The following is a 19,421-nucleotide window of genomic DNA, read 5'->3' on the forward strand; positions in this document are numbered from 1 at the left end:
TTGGAGGCTTTCGGCTCCGCCCCGGCGTCCATCTTGGAGGGCCGGAGGCGGCGCCGCGCAGTACGGAGCGGAAGTGCTCGGCTGCCCCTTCCCGGACCGAGAGAAGCGTCGGCGCGGCCCCTGCCCGCGTCTTCCTTCCCGCGGCCGTCGGAGACCGCGCTCGGCCGTTGCAGAGCCGCGAGGTACCGGCGGGCGGCGGGAGAACGGAGGCCGGGACAGGAAGGGGCCGGCGGGTGTCTGGGGCTCCGGGACGCGCGGCGGACTCGGGCCGGGATAGGCGGGGCCGAGTCGGGCCCCGCAGAGTCGGCGGTGTGATCGGCCCCGCCTGTCCCGTTGCGCGCCTGTCTGGGAGGGGCCGTCTGCCCTGGCCGGGTGGTGTGGGCACGGCCGCTGCCCTCTCCGTTTCCTCGCTGGCGTCCGGGGCTTGTCCGTAGGGTACAGTCTGGTAGCTCGAGGTGACATGTTGGAAACAGCGCACACTTGGGCCACAGAGCCGCCGGTTCTCCAGGAGACCTTCGGCTGCAGCGCCTCCGGTCGGCCTCCGTGTGTGTGCAGGACGGGGCCCTGGAAGTTTTCCCGGAGCAAGCGCGTTCTGTTCGGCCGCAGAAGTGTCGCCGCGCAGAAGTGTCCTGGGGGGACCTCGTGGAGGAGAGGGTGCTTAGGGGCTGGGGCTCGTTCCCGCCGAGCGCAGGCGGTGACCGCGCTCAGGTGCAGCGTGGTGCGGGCCAGGTGAGCACCTCCAGGATGGTCACGCCTGGAGGAGGGAGGAGCTGGCGGAATGCGGCCGTGCCAGATGAGCCAATGAGGTCTGAAAGGGCATTTCGGCGGAGGGAACAGCACCAGAGGCTGACAGCGTCGCAGGAACACGCAGGGCCTAGGAGGAAGAGAGAACAGGGAGGTGAGCAGAAAGGTAGTGGGAGCCAGGCTGGCGGAGGACGGACCCTGTGTTTGTTGCTCTCTTTGGGGAAGAGGTGACCTCCAGAAAGTGGGCACTGACAGGCTATGCACGATTTCACCGTGGTAGCTGATCTCTCTTCTTTGTGACTAAAAAGTAAAGTGATCAAGTTTAGCTGATGTCACCCACCACTGGCTTGGTCTCACAGCGTGTCCTGGGCGACTGGCCCAGCAGTGGACCGACCCGACTAGGTCCACCTCAAGCATCCTGCAGTGCAGAGGAGGAAACGGAGAAGTGAGCCAGAAAGAAATGAGAAAAAGGTGATTACACAGAGTAGAAACAGGGTGCTGTGAGCCGAGGGCCTGGGTGCAGGACAGTCTGAGCAGAGGGCAGAGGACAGGACAGGCAGGACCAGTCTGCGGGTGGGAGGGAGGATGCCTGGCAGCGGGCGGCTCCCCACAGCCCTGGAGGAGGCCCTGAGGTGCTGGTGCCTGCTTGCAGACTGTCAGCTGGAATGGTCACCTCTGCAAGGAAGTGACAGAACCAGACGCTGAAAGTTGCCTGTTTGACTCCAAAGTCCACATGTGGATGTTTTTGTTGACGGTGCACTTGCTCAAGACGCAGGGTGGTGTTTGGTGTACAGAAACTGTCTGAGGTTGTTTCTACCTGAGCCCCTGCTTTAAAGGGACAGTTATGTGTCTCTCCTTAGCATCGCTCTTATTGCCTCACTTCAAGTAAATGGTGAACGTTTTAATGGTTAACACCTTGGTCATAAAAACATAAAATGGGGGAAAATCTGTAAGGAACTGTGAGATGAACAAGTAGCTTCTGCCGGCAGGGCTTTGCCTGTATTGGGTGGCTGGCCATGCTTGGTCATGAGTTCTAACTTAGCTCTTTTTGAAACAATTCTCCACAGTAGGATGTAAAGACGGGAGAACCGGGAACCACATCCTGCTCTGTCCAGTCCTTCGTCTTTGTCTTACACACCTCCATGGGAGCAAAGGGCATTCTCGGTCTCCTCCTTGACACTTCCTAGAACTCTGCCCGTGCACACGGCAGCCTCAGGAAGTGGTGTCATGGAGCCATGCAGACTCGGTGATGTGGCATAATGGGACTGCTCAGGTTATTTTCGTATTGAAGTTGTAATTGGGAAGTATTTCCACTTGAGACCCAGGACCATACCAGCAGCCTGCTGACCTCCATTTCAAAAAGAGGGCGTCCTGAGGGCTTGCAGCTTAGACGGGATTGGGAGTGTGGGCTCTGGCAGAGTGGGGCAGATTCTGCCCCACGTGAACAGGAGGGCACAGGGTCCCCCCAGATGCTGTGAGCCCTTTTTCTGTTTGAGTGGGAAGGGCTGCTGTCATTGAATACCATTTTCTAGGTGAGGAAGCCAGGGCCTTGTGGCTGGACGGCCCGGGGCCTTTGGAAACAGCCCTAGCCATGGCAGCAGTTTAGGGACTGCAAGCACCTCAGTCCTCAGCCTCCTTCTCATTCTGCAGACCAGGCAGTGGCCTGCTTAGTTGGGGGAGGTCCCTCTGACTTTGGACAAGTGGCTCGATCTATTTAAGATTCGATCCTCCCTAGTAAAATGGGGGTGATGATTCCCCCTTCACTGGGTTATCTGGGTTCTCACAGGTTAATTCCTTGGGGAATCACAACAACATGTTGAAATAGTCATGAACAGATAGGATTACCTCCACTTACGATAAGGAACTGGGGCACAGACAGCTGACTGCCTGGGAGTCAGATGTGACGTTTTCCCCTTGGTGGAGTGGAGGATGTGGCCCTGCAAGGACCAGGAGCTGCCTGGCTGGCCGCTGGTGCCGTGGAGAGCAGCCTGGGCAGTGACTAGGGCTGGGCTAGAGAAGTGACAGGAGGAGGTGCTAGAGAGGCGAGTCTAAGGAGTTGGGGCAAGTGTGGGCACGGCAACCCATGCTGTGGACCGGCCCAAGGGAGGTGGACATAAAACTGTCCACAGGACTCCAGAGGCAGCAGGAAGTTCCTGGGGACCAGCGAGAGGGGTGCGATCCAGGTGATGTAGCAGAAATGAAAGTCCCCTTGGTGTTGCTTTGCATGTCACGTGCCTTTCTGGCTGTCCACCAAAGCATGTCGCCTGCCTGTTTCCTTTTACAGGACAACTTACAGTAAAGTCACTTGGAAGAAGATGGTGTGGGCGAAATGCTGAGTGCTGAGAAAATCTGCTTGATATTGATAGTATTGGTGGACAGGGGTCAAATCCTTGACTACTTTCTAACTCAGAAGTATTTTGTGTTTGTCTCAGTTACAGAATGTCTGAAGGTGACAGTGTTGGAGACTCCGTCCATGGGAAGCCTTCTGTTGTGTACAGATTCTTCACACGACTTGGACAGGTTGGTTTTCAGTAGATGCACTGTGCAAATGTTTGGACAAGAAACTGTTGACCCAGGACGTTTCCGCAGGGCCTGCGTGTGCCCATGTTCCTATAAGGCGTGGAGCTTTACGTTCACGCTTTCAGGAACGGCTTTCCCTTCCGGGAGCATGTGGTGTGTTCTGCGAGGGGTCGGACAGAGGGGTTAGGCCTTGGGGCCTTTTCCTTCCACCACACTTTGTTTTCTGGGTGTATACAACCTTTAATGATATGAAACCGTTCTTAACTCCCAAGCAACACCGACATGGTGGCAGCTTCTACTCTAATCTTGCTGTCCTGTCCTGGCCACTCATGTCCATATCCATGTGGCCCCTCTTGCCCAGGTCTAGACACGGTGGTTGGACCTGGCCTGTGGGCTGTGGCAAGGCCTGCAGCGGCCACAGCAAATCAAACGGTAGTCAGACACTGAGTGTGAGTTTCAGTCTTAGGGGAAGGGGTCTAGCTTAGTGAACAGTTGCATAGAGTACTATACCAATTTTTAAAGTAAAAAAAACCTTGTTAATTATTAAAGCTGGGTGATGAGTATGTCTGGGCTCATGTTTTCTCTACTTTTATGACTGGTTAAAAATTTTTATAGTTAAAAGTTAAACAATTTCAAAAATAAGTTGGATGACACATAAACTGATTATGTGTGTGCCCATGTACACACGTGCGTGGGTACGTGTAAAACTCAGGAGTCCCACAGCACACTTCACAGCTGTTGTGGTGCCCCCTGGTAACTCTCCACACTGCGGGGATCAGGAAGGCTCCACCAGGAAGTGGGCTGAGTCCTGCATGTAGGTGGCAACTCCAAGGTGTGCATTCTCCTGCCTCGGGGCAGTCCTTGGGCTGAAGTCAGGTCGCTGGTGCTGGCTCAGGTTGATGCGATAGGACTGTTTGCTGTGAAAGATTCTTCATAGTGTTTTTTCCTAGGCATTGGACCTACCTCAGGAATTATTGCAGGTAGATTTGGGGTTGGCTGTCGTCACTGCGTTGCGCAGTGATACGCGGCCTGAAACAGGTTCCTGGGGGAAGGTACACTTTGCGGGTGGCGTTGCGGGTCTGTGTGATGCACACAAACTCTTGTCTTTGTAGCTCTATCAGTCCTGGCTGGACAAGTCGACCCCGTACACAGCTGTGCGATGGGTGGTAACGCTGGGCCTGAGCTTCATCTACATGATCCGGGTCTACCTGCTGCAGGTAGGTGCAGCTGGGGCAAGGCGCAGCTGCCTCCACGGTCTTCGAATGTGTTAGTTTTTTTCTGTCTCTGGATTAGTGGGTTTGTGGTGAGGGAAATAGTCTCTTAAGTCCAGTTAAGCACCAAACATAAGAACAATGTCTGTGAGCATGTTTTCAAGTCGGATCGTTTATAGTTCCTCCTGAACCTGCCGTGCTGTTCCCAGGGGAGTCTCCACACGGCCTGGGCCTTGGGGTGTCCGAACTGAGACGGGGCAGGGCGGTAACCTTCTGGACCAGCCACCTCATCCCCTGGGTGCCATGGGCGGTGGCTCCTGAGGGCTTAGCAGTGGGAGCCGTACCTGTGCAAGGCTGAGGAGGAGAGTGTGGGTCTTCCCCTGAATGTGAGGCTGTGGCTGGAGGGGCTTGTGATGAGGGGCTCTTCTCCAGCCCAGTGGCCCAGGTGCCGCCCCTCTGACCTGGCCCTCGGTGTGTGCTTGCTCTCCAGCGACCACCTGATTCTTGGGAACAGGTTCTCGTGAGAGGAGGTCATTTCCTGTGCCCAGGGTCAGGCCCCGTCTGGGGTTTTTCCTCTGGAGCTGGGAAGGTGTTTGCTCATTCATGCAAACACCTCCCACGTATTGCTCAGGATCAAGGAGGACACGGTCCATCAATGGTACATTTACTTACTGGACACCACGATGTGTCCACAACTGTGTCCTCACTTAAACTGAATGTAGAAACATGCCTTGGATGTTATTGCTAGATGTCTCATCCCTCCTAGTAACCCTCATGTGGCTCCGTCGGGCGGTGGGTCAGGGTGGCAGGACTCGGTCTGCAGCATGTCCACAGTTCATGTTGAGTTTACTGTCACTGGTTTTAGTTGTTGTTTTTAAGTTGGAACTTGGTCCATTCTCTAATGGAAAAACTGAGCCAGGAAGCTCAGCTTAGAGAACCAGGTGGGCACTGTGACTGCTCCACCTGCACCTGAGGTGGCACCCGCAGGCTGGACCTGCCCCGCGGAGTGGAGCTGCAGCAGGAAACTCACTGTCACATGCAGTTTTCGCGTTCTGACTTGGAAATGTTAGGGCTTTTGAAAAGCAGTTCAGGCGCAGGTGAGTTCACGCGTGCAGGCTCCTCCTCCTCCACGTCTCCTGAGAAGGTTGGGCTCCAGAACATTTTTAACCTCATTCTTTATTTCCTGATTTTCCGGTTCTGGGTTTCTTCTGGAAGAAATGACAGCAACTCCTGCAGAATGTGTGGTCTCAGGTCTGAGGCTCAGTCGGGTGTCAGCCAGAATATATTGGGCAGTGTGTTCCAATTTAGCCGGCCCGGGCCTGGGCATGCAGCTTTGAGGAACACCCCCCTCTTTGCTGTAGTCCTGGTGGGAGCTGGTGTCTTCAGGTAGTCTGTGCATCTAACTAGATCCCCTGCCCCCATGGCTTGTCCACTGTGAAGACCCACAAAGCAGTTTGAGAAAACTCCCATGGGTGCTCAACTGCACTATGCTGTCCCTTGTCGTGACTTTCTGCTGTGTGTCTGCTCTTCCGTTTAGTGCACATGCGCCTGCAGGTTCTGATGGTCGTCACAGGGTTTGGTTCCGTGCCGGGCAGGTTCTGATGGTCAGCACAGGGCTTGGTCCCGTGCTGGACAGGTTCTGTGGTCAGCACAGGGCTTGGTCTGGTGCCGGGCATTCGAGGCGCTGCTGACCTTGCTTCCCTCTCTTGCAGGGCTGGTACATCGTGACCTATGCCTTGGGAATCTACCACCTGAACCTTTTCATAGCTTTCCTCTCTCCAAAAGTGGACCCTTCCTTAATGGAAGATTCAGGTAGGGGAACAACTGTCCACTTGTTTTTGGTTTGGGGAGAGCTGTGATTTTGTGTACTTCACAGGGTTGGTCCATTTTCTCTAGAACATCTAAAATCCCGACTGGGAGAGGCTGTTCTCCTGGGGTTTCAGATGTACCTAGAATGTCAGTGATTATGATAAATTTGTGTGTAGAATAACTTATTAAACGCTGAACAACGTGGGAGGTGGGTGTTCCTTATGTCATCCCTGCTGTGCAGATGAGGAAACTGGAAGTTGTCAAGGTCACATGCAGAGTGGGTGGAGCAGTGGAGTAGACCTGGGTTCCCCCTGATGTGCCCCTTCCTGAACCACCAGCCTGTCTTGGAGTCGTCTCCACACTCGTCAGTTAGGTCCTCTTCTCACGTAGCCAGTGGGCAGCTTGCTGGGACTGACGGAGGCCACTGAGGACCCTGGGCGCTGATGGTGGCTTCACGGAGGGTGGTGCTCTGACTTCCCAGGGCGACTGGTTGACAGGGTCTCGGCTCACACTGTTCCTGGCCATACCTAGGCAGGTGGGGGTCTAAGTCCACGTCTGACAGGCCACCCAGGCAGGGGCAGGGTGGGAGGTGCATGAACAGACATGTCACTGGTGGCAGCACCTCTGTGGCCCTGTTGGAAAACCCCGATTGCAGCTCCTGCCCATAGAAGGCTCTCTCTGAGGGTGAGACACACTTTCTGAGTGCTGGGCATTTTCCCTGCCCTGTCCCAGTGGTGACCAGCAGCCTGAGGTTTTCAAAACATTAAAGGAAGTACAACCCTTGCATGAAATGTTGCCATTTGGGGGAATTAGGAAGTCACTACAAGGCCTTTTCTGTAACCTCAGTTTCTCTAATGGGAGGCACGTGTCCTGGTGGCCACGGCCAGGAGCACACTAAGGCTGCGCAGGCATTCCGCTCGCGTGCACTGACCCTCTCTTTTCCTTCCGCTCCTTTGTGGTGCGGTTGGTGTGCTCCTGAGTGTAACTCGTGTAGTTGGATTTGTAAGCAATCATAAAATTAGTAAAGCGCAATCATTAAAAAAATCATACACGTTTTTGCCTGACCAGACGGTGGCGCAGTGGATAGAGCGTCAGACCGGGATGCGGAGGACCCAGGTTCAAGACCCCGAGGTTGCCAGCTTGAGCATGGGCTCATCTGGTTTGAGCAAAGCTCACCAGCTTGGACCCAAGGTCGCTGGCTCGAGCAAGGGGTCACTTGGTCTGCTGAAGGCCCGTGGTCAAGGCACATATGAGAAAGCAATCAATGAACAACTAAGGTGTCGCAACGAAAAACTGATGATTGATGCTTCTCATCTCTCTCCATTCCTGTCTGTCCCTATCTATCCCTCTCTCTGACTCTCTGTCTCTGTAAAAAATAAAAAAAATACACATTTTACTAAAAAAATTCTAATACGAGTTTTCTGAAGTAGTGACTTGATTTCTAAGTCAGCGAAAAGTCCCCTTTCATCTTTGTCTTCAGGAGCGTCAGGGAGAAACATATCAGTGTTGTCATGGAAATGAAGAGGCGAGACGTGCACTTTTTCTGATTGATGTTCTGCCTTTCAGATGACGGCCCCTCACTACCCACCAAACAGAACGAGGAGTTCCGGCCGTTCATCCGAAGGCTTCCCGAGTTTAAGTTTTGGTGAGTTAATTCCTAAAGACTTACCCTTGAGTGTGGTTAATAAGACTGACAGTAGTCCCGTTTGGTTCTAGTTAGCTGCCAGTCAGACTTTTTAAAGAAGTGAGTTTTATTGTCTTTGTTTTGAACATTTGTTCGCCCAAAATATGAGTTCTGTGTTCGCTGGCATGGTGGGCCACAGGCCTCTGAGAAGCCCTGGCCAGTGGCTTCTCCTAGCTGCTAGTTAGTGCCAAGGCTCTCTGAAGCTGGCAAAGAAGAGGTTGCTTTCAGGTGGAGTCTCCTGTGCACGTTGCAGACTTGTCTCGCAAGGGACAGGCTTTGTGACAGTCTAGTCTCTGCCCTGCTCCACGCATGGCGCCCCTTCCGGCAGAGGCACAGGGACCAGCTTGTCTGTGCAGGGTGTCTGACAGATGCAGGGCTGGCTGTCCAGGGTGGGGCCACTTGGGGACGGCTGCTGTCGTGGGAAGTGTGGTGCTGGTCCCCAGAGCCCCTGGGGGGAGGCGACCTCTGTGCTGTGATGAAAGTGTGACAGGTGGGCAGAGGTGACCCCATTTGTCTGGTATTTGGATCAAAAAATGGAAAGGGACGAGCTGCTACGTCTTGACTCGACTCTGGGTACATGTGTGGGACTTGGCCGGCCCTTGGCAAGTCTGGGCACCCAGTGTCCCAGCATGAAGTGCTGGGAGTGGGGCCTGGGAGCCCCAAGGAAGCTGGCCTTTCTCTGTAGGGAGGGGTGCACCGAGGAGGGTCCTCAGTGGGGTGTGACCCGAGGGGCTGGACCCTGCATGCTGGGAGCCTGGGCGTTGCCTGGCTCTCGGTCGTCCCTCAGTGGAGTGGCGTCAGCACTGTTACCCGCTGTCTTAGCTGCGTGTGGTTTGGGAAGGACACTTTGAGCCGCACTTTGGTTTCCATGGCGCATCACCTTGGCGTGGATGCAGAGCCACACCACTCAGGAGAGGCGCACTCACTTTCCCTCCTTCCTTCAAGGCATGCGGCCACCAAGGGCATTCTGGTGGCCATGGTCTGCACCTTCTTTGAGGCATTCAACGTGCCGGTGTTCTGGCCCATCCTGGTCATGTACTTCATCATGCTCTTCTGCATCACGATGAAGAGGCAGATCAAGGTGAGCCCGGCAGCACTGTGGTGCCTGGTACCGCGGCGCAGGCCTTCACGCCTGCACTTGGGGAGGCTGGAAACTCTGTGCGGGCCTGGGTGGGGAGCGGGACTGGGGGACAGCTCTGGGGGGCTGCTTAAGAAAGGCCCTAGGCTGCTCCCTCCTCCTGAGCATGGTGTTCTGTGGGTCTGTTAGTCAGGACCTGCCAAAAGGTGACAGTGGGTTATGCCCACGTTACCCGAAAACAGGCCTGGCCAGACCTGACCCTGCCGCTCGTCAGAGCACCCCGTGTTCCAGCCCGTCCTGCTCCTGGGACCTTGCCTAGACTCGAGGTGTTTCCCCAGGTTCAGCCTGCCCAGTGGGCAGTGTGGCATGGGTCTAGAAGCTGCTGCTGGAGCCACAGTCTCACGGCCGATGTGTGTGTGTCTGTTTGTCCCCAGCACATGATCAAGTACCGGTACATCCCGTTCACGCACGGCAAGAGGACGTACAAGGGGAAGGAGGACATGGGCAAGACGTTCGCGAGTTAGACGGGCCGCCCCTCCGCCCCTCGGAGCCCAAGGCGGGTCTGAGCCACTGTAACGGCGCCTTCTCTCCTCACATAAAGTAGTTGATGACGAGGGAGTCGGATTTTCTTTTTAAAAAGGAGCTTCAATTATTGTAACTGGTACCAGGTTCTCGACAAACTGGCATTTAAACGGAATTGCATTGATTTATTTTTCAGTGACATCGGGTGTTTAAAAGGACAGAATTAGTAAGTCATAGGCTGGGCGGACGGTCGAGGGGGTCTGGGGGGTCACGGAAGGACCTTCCGGAGGACGCCGTGGTCCTGCCGCCCAGCTGGAGGATGAGGCCGCCCGGAGTCCCCTGCTGGAAGGAACTCGGCGTTGGAAGGCTTTCCCCAGTGAAGCCAGTCCCCGCGCCCCTCTTCACCTCAGTGGAGGTGTCTCTGTCGGCCTCTGTCATGACTGGAAACTCTGTTCTCACTACCGTGATTGCTTTGGGGGCCTGGAATTATAAATATATATTATATTTTAATTGTTTGAGATTATTTGGACAAAGTTCTTTCATACGTAAAGAGTTCTGATTAATTTAAATTTGTTTCCTGCAGCGGCCCTGCCCCAGCAGCGGCAGGCGAGCGCCCAGTTCTGTGGGTCTGCTCGGCCCTCCACTTCCCTGGGAACACAGCTCCACCTGCATGTTGACTTTTTGATGTGATAAAAACACTCATAAATCTTTTACTGACTTTTTAATTCAAACTTTATTAAAGACAGTGTCCCCTTTCTCACGTAGTCTTTATCAGAAACACCCCAGTGGGGGAACCACTACCAAGAGCAGCAGGACAGAAAGGGACCATGGGTTTCCCTGGGGCAGAGGCTGATGCAGGAGTCCGTCTTTCCTCCGGGTCTGGGCATTCAGACTCGTGACTGAGCACTGTTCCCCACCATTAGGGTTTAGACCTCAAATGTGGTTACGGTGTTGATAGTCTCTTGCCAATTTTTACATATCTGAAGTTGAGCTCCTCTTGCTTCTAAGAGGCCATTTAGACCTTTGTCCACCTGGAGGTGTATTTACTTTCCATTCAGATGACGTTCCAAGTCGGCCTTCATGAAACTACAGCAGTCGAGGTGTTCAAGCTGTAGCAGCTCTTCACACTTCATAATACTTTCCTAGTAAATGCTCAGGCCTGACATGACCGGAGGTTGGGTGCACTGGGTCAGAGCACACGTAAAGGCTTTCGGGACCGGTGGCCAGGTCTAGACCCCTCCTCATCTGGGGGCCTGCTTCTCAGTCTTGCCCACTGTCACGGTGGTGTCTCTGTCGCTGGATGACAGCTACGTCACACTGAGAAGTGGCCAGCGCAGGCCTCTTCCCAGCAGGGATGTTACATGGGACGAGGTCCCGGTGAGGCGAGAGCATGCTTCCTCAGCCTGTGACGTGGTTGTCCCTTCACCCTTAGGGTGTTCTCAACAGACCGGCACTTCTGTAGAATTCATCTCTTAACGAGGCCTGCAGCAAAGTCCTGTCTCTGGTACATGTGAAATACAGTTTTAAAAACTTGAAAATGACAAAAAAGTAGAGGGAAGTAGGCTGGGTATAGAGGTGACAGCTGTCCCACCTGTCAGCCTCTGAGAGGTGCTTTGTGGCTTAGGTGTCAGGAAAACAACTTGTCACCCAAGCTGGTTCTGCCCCCCCAGGAGCCCTGAGTGGGAGGAGACCCCTCCCCCTAGCATCTGTAAGGCCCAGGACGCAGACTTCCACTTTCTAAATGGGAAGCAAACTCGATGTGCATTAAAAGGCACACTGTGCATTAATTGGACACTTTAGGGGTAGAGCGTCTTAGTTTCTACTGTGAATAGATGTGCCTGGCCACTCAGCCAGTTCTGGTGACCGGCAAGGTTTGTGGGTGGTGGGCTGGAGGACTGACCACACCCCGAAAGCAGTGAGCCTCTGCTCACTCCACATTTGCTCTTTCAGGGCAAACCCTTATTGTCCACCAGATGTTGGCTCCTTTTTTCATCATAGAAACGCAGTATGTCCCAGACTGTTTCTGAAATCAGTTCTCAAAATGGATGATTTGGGGAAGGGAGGGAACCTAGAATTTGGTCCCAGCGAGTGAAAGAACTTCCTGCACAAGAGACTGAGTTGTACTGCAGGGGGCACCACTGGGCCCTGGCCATGTCTTGTCACTGCCGCAGGCCCAGGGGTAACTGCACTGGGTGGAGCCACCACCCCAACCTGGCCTTGGAGGCCTTGGACCAGCTGTCCAGCTGGTCTTCCTTCTGAGCTGGTGGCACAGTATCTAATGTGACCGGAATAGAAAATTAGAGGATTTTATGATTTCTGTGCAAGTAATCTTTAAGAATCAAAGTTTTTTCCTGATGCTAGGTAACCCCTGGGTTCCTCCGTCCTCAGTCATCGGAAATGCCGCAGGTAGACGAGCTTCTGGGGAGGGAACTTCTCCCTGCACAGGGGACACTCCGTCTGTGGGGGAAGAGAGAGGTCACATGGGCTGTGTCCCAGTAAGACCACTGCAGCCTGCCCCCACTGGCACCTCCAGTAACACGAGGTGTCCTCAGGTCAATGGAAAACGAGTCTGTTTTTTCAGGAGCTGCAAACCTGATTGCAAGGCCTTAACCCTGGGTAGAGCAGGGACTCGGCTGAGGGGCTGGCCAGCCCATCCATGGGGTGACTTGGGATGGCTGAGGGCTCAGTCACCACTGACAGCTGTGTTGAGATACCCACGGAGCCTCACGGCTGGTGGGTGACTGGCTGCCTGAGCCTCCTGGGAGGTTCTGGGATAGACGTGCCAATCCCGTCTCATTTTCTTGGGCCCGGGGTTTTGCCCTTAAGGACCACTTGGCCTAAAACCAGGTCATGTTCCCTCTAGTCTTAGAAGGTTGGCTGCTAGTCTGCCAGGTACCCACTGGGGTCACACCCTGAGCAGCCTGTGCACAGATAAACAAGGTAAGTGTCATTTCCTTTGTTTACTTGCCTCAGCTGGGTAGCCCTCCCGCTCTCCGCTTGGCCCCAGAGCAGCTGGATTTGAGCCGAGCTTGCTAGTAAAGGTGTGTGGGGTTCCAGGAACGGGACCCTCCCTGGAGTCCCAATGAGCGATGAGAGGCATTCAGTGCTGACCACTGGCACAGTACACACCTGTGCCCTGAGGTCTCAAAAGGCCAGGGCAGGGCAGGGCAGGTGGTTCTGTCCTGGGGACTCCCACATGACTAGTCATAGTGGGTACCTGTCTGTGTGAAAAAGGTCCAGCACGTGTGGGCAGGGCTGGCTTCCCACACATGGCGCAGGGGCAGACTTCGCCCACCATGGCCTCACAGGAATGATGTTTACAGATGCTGGGGCTGCTCTAGTTGGCTTTCGGCAAAGCGTCCACATGGCAACTGTGGGGCCTTGACTCCCGATTCGGCCCTGTACCTGGCTTACCTGGGGGCTTTTAAAGATGCCTGCCCACCACCACCACCGAAAGGTTTTGGAGGCAGGCTGCTGACTGGCAACCACCTGGGCTGTCCTTGCACCCCTGCCCAGAGCCTGTGCGTCAAAACCGCGGCTGCTGACCGACCTTGGTGTCACACCACTGGGTGATGCACTCCCAGCAGAACAGGTGGCCGCAGGGCGTGGCTGTCGAGTGCCTGCGTTCCTCCAGGCACAGGGTGCACAGGGCGTTTCTGGACACCGCTCTCTCTTCCACGTGGCTCCTATGGGGTGGAGAGGATGGAGCCTTAGAGTCCTTGCTGAGTGCAGGTGTGCTCAGCCCCCACAGGCTGGCTGCCTGCCTGTGTGGAGACCCTGTGCCCTGGTGCCAACCCCACGCACCTGCGGTGAGACAGGCAGCGGTGCAGCTTCCACTCCCGCCGGGCACGCTGCCTCTGCCGGAAGCTGTAGAGCTGCAGGCCCACGGACAGGGCCAGGTGCAGCAGGGAGATGAGTCCTAGCAGCCTGTAGCTTGCGCGAGCCCTCAGATCCTCTGCAGGCAGGTGGTGGATGCGGAGCTGTTGAGGACCACCAAGGGACAGTCACATGATCAGCGGGCACAAAGAATGAACAGCCTGGAGGCTAGCTTACCCCAGGACTCCTGTGCCCTGCCCTCCCGGTGCACAGGGGAGACAGAGAATGACCATGGGACCTCTCAGCTAAGGAGGGAAGGCAAGCCTTCCAGGGTCAGAGCACCGGGTGGACAGGCAGTTGGGGGATGCTGTTGGACAGCTCAGACCTCACTCCCAACAGGAGCGATGCACTGAACCAGGAAGTTGAGCATGGAGCTGAAAGTGTGCAGATCTCTCTGGCTGCAGGTGAGAATTCAGGAGTGGGGGACCTCCAGGGACCCTCATCTCAGAGAGAAAAAGAACCTGCAGAGAAGCCTGAGAGGGAGCACTCAGTGGGGCAGAGAGGGCAGACCCTGCCAACCGTCACAGGAACAGAAGCTCCCTGCCTTTAGGCGGCACTGTGTGTCAGCCTCTCCTGCAGCTAGCGACGGGTGCAGCAACTTCTGGCCATGTCCACTTCCTGTCTCCCTTCCCTTGGCCAAGTCAGCAGGCCAACCAGACCTGGCTGCTTGTACAAAGAAGAGCCAATGGCACTCTGAACACCCCGGAACAAGGAAAAACCCTATGGGCTGAGCCTGGTCCTTCCCTGTGTTACAGCAGCTCAGCAACACACTGAGGGACAGCAAGCAGGTTGAGGACCAAGTGGACTGACGGGGCGGGCATAGGCATCAGGACCACGCTGCTGAGAGAAGCGAAGAGGGGGGAGGGGGCTTTCTTAAAGGGAGCATGAATCTGAGAGCAACCCAGGAGAGCAGAGCAAGCCTAGAGACCCTCCGGTGGGTGGGCCGGCTGGAGGGCAGCTTTCTGTGTAACTGGGAGCAAGCAAACCAGGACAGAAGGGTGTGAGTGCTTGTCCCCAAGAGCGGGTGGGTGCAGACCAGAGAAGACTCGGGGTGTGCTGGCAGCAGTGGGGCTCACGTGGTCTCTGTGGAGTCACCGTCAGAAAGATGTCCCTACACTTGACCTTCCGTCAGGACAGTCTGGAAGGGGTGGTCCCATGGTGGCTTGCACATGTTAGCTGCAGAAGACAGACTCACCCTACTTTCAGGGTTTGTGGAAACTGAGCTTCTTTGGGGTTTTTTCTTTTGGCAAGATGTGAACTGACAACACCCAGTTGAGGACTTTGGCACTGGCGAGCCAGCTCTATGCAGATGGACCAGGATGGAGAGACACCTGCACTTACATAGGTGACTCCTGTGAGCCTCTTGGCCAGGTGGTAGAAGGCGCCGTGAATGTAAAACCAGGCGATGTGGAGCCGCTGCAGGCAGCCCAGGCCCTGTCTGAACAGGAGTGTGGCCCGCAGCAGTGCCTTCCTCTGCTGCTCCGTGAGTGCAGCCACCTGCCGGCGCACCCAGCGCCTGATTCTCGACCGGCCTCGCATGCTGGGTGCCAGGTTGCCCTGCGAGGGCCGGGCACTGTTGCCATCAGCCTGCAGCTCATGCTCCAGGTGGAGCAGGGCCTTATCCAGCAAGTAGGGCAGGACAGTGTGCAGTGCAACCAGCACACCACGGCGCAGCCTCGAGGGTACTCGGCTCTGGGATGGGTCCACTTGGATGACCCCGACGTACTCCTCCCCGAGGGTCTGGTAGCCTAGGGGCGGGGGAATACCCACATGAGAGGCTGAGGCAGACTTTGTCCTCAACTAAGTCCCTGCCTTCTAAAAGATGACGCTTGGCCAAGGCCCACTGCCAGGGTCCCTCTTGGACTATAGGGTTCAGCCATGGAGAAACAGTCTCAGTGGCACTGGGGGCAAGGTCCAGGACAAAGGTCCCTGAGGACACTAGAAGGACGAAAGGAGGACACAAACATGACAGGTGAACAAAGATCAGAGCTTCCTGTGATCCTGGCTGGGGTTAAGGGCCTCGCCTTGCCTCTAGGGGAGGGTCTTGGGGTCCTCTCCTTCCCTGAGGCTGTACCCAGGCCAGCTTCAGAGACACTGCGAAGCACCTCCAGCAGCTTCTCATTTTGCTGTCAGCTCCCCTCCTGTCCTCTGGGGTTGGCATGTGTTGTGGGCCCCTCAGTCCCAAGATCCCACAGGGAGGGGGGTGGTACCTGCAAGTGTGGTGAGACAAAAGTAGGCTATATCCGACAGCAGCTCGAGCTCCTTCCTCCACTCCAGCCATTTTTTCGCGCCTGAGAGCAAAACCAGCCTTATTACTGTGGGGGTGGGGTCCTCCTGCTGCCTAAGCCCAGCCCAGCCCAGTCCCCAGCCCTCGGTCCTAAACGCACTGTCCTCTCTCCCCTGGCCTCTGATGCCGCCCACTCTGCTGCTCTATCTGCACCCAGGCCACTTGAGTTTCCTGAGTACCTGCCCACCTGTAGCCCATCTCCCCCTCCTAGACTCACTTGGGTAAGTGTCCTAGTGCCCAGAAGGGCCCACAAGGACGGACTATGGTAGAGTGACTGGGAGCACAAGGGAGACCACTGACCAGCAGCATCCCAACCCAGCTCCCCACCCTGCTGGCTCTGACCTCGGGCAAGTTCCCCATTCTCTCAAGAACCCCAATTTCCCGATCTGTGAGACTGAGCATGACAAGTCCGACCCTGTAGGGCTGTTTTGAGGATTCAATGAGTTATTATTTCTTAAAGCACGGACAGAAACGCCTGACCCTAAGTCAAAAGTGTTTTGTCATACAAATAGATACACTGCTTGTTCTGACCGTGTTCCGGCCCCGCGCTGCTTCGACTGCCGTAGGGAGGCTTCCCCACGCTCCTCACTGTCACCCCTCTCTCAATACCCGGCCCGGCCCGGCAGCTGGGGCGCCCGCGGCACTCGCTTCTCCCTTTAGCGCAGGTCTCGGTGGATGCAAAAGGCCTGGCCGAGTTGCGGCAGAGAGCTGAGATGGGCGGGTGTAGGGGGCTCGTCCGTGCGCCCGGCGGCGCGGTGCCCAGAACTACCCACGGGCCGCACTGCCAGCAGCGGCCTCCAGCGCTCATCCGCGGGCGAGGCCGGAGCGCCCACCCTGGGCCTCACCGCGACCGGGCCCCGCGCGCAGCCTCACCCGCCAGGCTGTGCAGGGCGCTGCCCGCCGCGCTCCGCAGCCCGCCGCGGTAGTAGTCGTCCTTTTGAGCCGCGCGCACCACCTCTGGGGGGCTGGCAGCCGCGGGAGCCATGGCCGCAGGGACCAATGTCCCCGCCCACACTGGCGGTGTCTGATGACGTCATGGATGCGCGGGCGACGCACACCTTATACGTCACGACCCGCGGGCTCGGATTGGGCGGGGCGGGACTAAGAGGTGGGGTTTCTGGCTCCCAAAGCTGGTCTGGCTGCTTCCTGGCGAGCGGAGCGTGGGACCGGCCCAGGTTCTGCGAGCGGGGCATCAAAGCCAGAGGTGGTGCTGACCCCCCGTGAGGGAAGGTCACCTCACGGCCCGCCCTCTGACCCTCGGAGCCGGCTGGGAGCCCAGGGGACTGAGGTGGGTGCACCCACCCCCTCCAGGCCAGGCTCCTCTCTGCGTTGCTCTCAGTGGGGCTCTTGTCACCCACCTCGCGTTCTGATCCAAACGGACTTCACCGGGAGCCTCCTGTGGGCTGGAGCTCTCCTTCCCAGTGGCCTCACCAGAGATGTCTGGGGACCTAGGATGGGGGTCAGGGCTCAGAATCATGTGAACCACGGCCATGGTTACAAGACAGGCACCTCCACTCACCCACCAGTCTGCCCGCACCAGTTCCGCAAGCACAGACCCATGACCCCTCCCAGCAACTTTGTCACAGAAGAGGGACCCATTAGGCCTAGGGGACTTGTCAAGGCCACACACCAAAGGAGACAGAGCTGGGAGAGCCCAATGCTCAGCCTCAGGCCACAGCTGGACTTGAACCACTGGTTGGGAGAGGCACCGGGGATGGAAAGTGAGAGAAGGGGTGATGTATGGGGGACAGTTTGAGTCCCGGAGCAGATCAAATCTGCATCTGTGCCCCAGCTGCCTGGTGGAGGGAGGGCAGGGGGGCTCTCCAGACAGACTTATGTGACCCCAGCGCAGCCTGCCAGTGGAGAAGCACCCTGCCCTGTTGGCAGTCAGGAGAGACCCAGACTTGCTTGAAACAAAGTGGATGGGGCTTAGCCCAGGGGGGCCTAGGGAGCCACAAGACCCCATGGACCTGGGCCAGGAGGACATGGGGAAGGACCAGCAGCTCTTGGCCTCACCTCTGCTCTGATATCCAATAACCGGAGGCTCAGTTGTGGGAAGGTCTCCAGCCTGGCCCAGCCCTGAAATGGAACCAGGCAGCAGCCAGGCCATGGAGACTGGCTCAGAGCTGGTGGGGGCCCCACTGGCCAAGCAGGCCCTGATGAGAGGGTAGGGGCCATGACCTGGGTGGTCTTGAAGTCACTTCTACCCCTGTGCCCCTTGGGAGCTGAGCCCCTGCCTGTATACCCCATTTCCTGGAGGCTGCCTGCTGCGTTGGTTAGCAGCCTGAAGCAGATCCTTGGTGGTAGTGGGGAGGGTACACAGGGCAAAAGGTATGACCCACGTCACAATTTTCTCACCAACTGCCATGTAATGCTCCTCCTTGGATTCAGTGGCACCCAGGCCTTTGGGTTTGCGCAGACGGGCACAGTGTTCTTTGGCACCAAGTAGGACTTAGAGTTGGTTGTGCTCCCTTCCTCAGGGTCACGGCTGAGAGGGCCGCACCTGCCCTGGGCACCATCCTTCACTAGCTGGTTGGCCCACCAGTTCAGGGCAAGGCCAGAATCAATGTCCCGAGTGCCTTGTTCTTTGGAGGTGGGCCCTCGGATCCACCCCGGTTCAGATCTCCTCAGTTTTTTTACTGGTGTTTTGTAGCTGCCTTTTGCTGGGGTGCCTCTGGTGCTCCAGGGTTTGGATGGTCAGACTCCAGAACGGCCAGCAGGTGTCGCCATCGGCTCATCTGCTCTTACCAGGTCAGCAGGTAGAATTTTAAGGGATCTGGGAGTGAGTTAACACCTCCAAGTGGGAACTTGAATCTGAACCAATGAGGAAGCTGAGTGACCGCCCACCGAGCCTCAGTGTAAAAGTAGAGGGACGCGGCTGAGGGGAGTGACTGACAGTGTGTTTAAAGAGAAAAGTCCGGGTGGGAGTTACAGACAGGAAGCCTTTCTGGTCAATAAATCAGCTCTCATGTTCCCTGGGGGCTACGAACTGAACCGAAGCCCCATGGGCTACAGCAAGGGTCCCCAAACTTTTTACACAAGGGGGCCAGTTAACTCTCCCTCAGACTGTTGGAGGGCCGGACTATAAAAAAAACTATGAACAAATCCCTATGCACACTGCACATATCTTATTTTAAAAGTAAAAAAACAAAACAGGAACAAATCCAATATTTAAAATAAAGAACAAGTAAATTTAAATCAACAAACTGACCAGTATTTCAATGAGAACTATGCTCCTCTCACTGACCACCAATGAAAGAAGTGCCCCTTCCGGAAGTGCGGCGGGGGGCCCCGTGGGGCCGTAGTTTGGGGACCCCTGGGCTACAGTGTTCTCAAGTCCCAGGATTCTGGGATGGACTGGGGGTGGGGAGAGGGGAGACGAGGGCTCTTGCCAGTGGGGGTGCACGCCCCTTGTGACTGCTCACCCTGTGTGAGAGCTAAAAAAATGAGCACTTTTCCTCCCACCTTCTGGGTTCTAGCTGACGGACAGAGACAGATTAACAGGAGAAAATCAAAATTATAATACGTATGCAGGGGGAATTCACATAACCATGAAGATGCCAAAGCAAGTGAGGCAGCGTTGGACACACAGACATTTTTGGACAAAGGAGAAAGAGGTGTGTATGTCAGGGGCAGGGACAACAGGGTCGCAGGTTTCAGAAATAAGACCTGGTGGTTTTGGAGGACTGA

General features: G+C 56.1%; 2 protein-coding genes across 4 annotated transcripts; one reads left to right on the plus strand and one right to left on the minus strand.

Moving 5' to 3' along the window:
* Positions 1–33: 33 nt before the first annotated feature.
* On the plus strand, positions 34–10,083 carry RER1 (retention in endoplasmic reticulum sorting receptor 1). 2 transcript variants are annotated; one of them, XM_066374834.1, is made up of 7 exons: positions 34–182; positions 3,177–3,264; positions 4,377–4,481; positions 6,188–6,287; positions 7,851–7,929; positions 8,914–9,049; positions 9,481–10,083. In XM_066374834.1, the coding sequence occupies exons 2-7, from the start codon at positions 3,184–3,186 to the stop codon at positions 9,568–9,570; spliced, it is 591 nt and encodes a 196-aa protein (XP_066230931.1). In that variant the 5' UTR covers positions 34–182; positions 3,177–3,183; the 3' UTR covers positions 9,571–10,083. The 2 variants fall into 2 exon arrangements, with proteins under 2 accessions (XP_066230931.1, XP_066230932.1); XM_066374835.1 differs by lacking the exon at positions 34–182 and adding an exon at positions 760–898.
* Positions 10,084–10,272: 189 nt separating this feature from the next.
* On the minus strand, positions 10,273–16,738 carry PEX10 (peroxisomal biogenesis factor 10). 2 transcript variants are annotated; one of them, XM_066374833.1, is made up of 6 exons: positions 16,605–16,738; positions 15,655–15,735; positions 14,786–15,192; positions 13,373–13,548; positions 13,119–13,254; positions 10,273–12,025 (listed from the first exon to the last, which is right to left on the minus strand). In XM_066374833.1, the coding sequence occupies exons 1-6, from the start codon at positions 16,714–16,716 to the stop codon at positions 11,957–11,959; spliced, it is 981 nt and encodes a 326-aa protein (XP_066230930.1). In that variant the 5' UTR covers positions 16,717–16,738; the 3' UTR covers positions 10,273–11,956. The 2 variants fall into 2 exon arrangements, with proteins under 2 accessions (XP_066230930.1, XP_066230928.1); XM_066374831.1 differs by lacking the exon at positions 16,605–16,738 and adding an exon at positions 16,263–16,598.
* Between the last annotated feature and the right edge of the window lie 2,683 nt (positions 16,739–19,421).

Source organism: Saccopteryx leptura, chromosome 3 (assembly GCF_036850995.1).
Source record: "Saccopteryx leptura isolate mSacLep1 chromosome 3, mSacLep1_pri_phased_curated, whole genome shotgun sequence".
Lineage (NCBI taxonomy): Eukaryota > Metazoa > Chordata > Mammalia > Chiroptera > Emballonuridae > Saccopteryx > Saccopteryx leptura.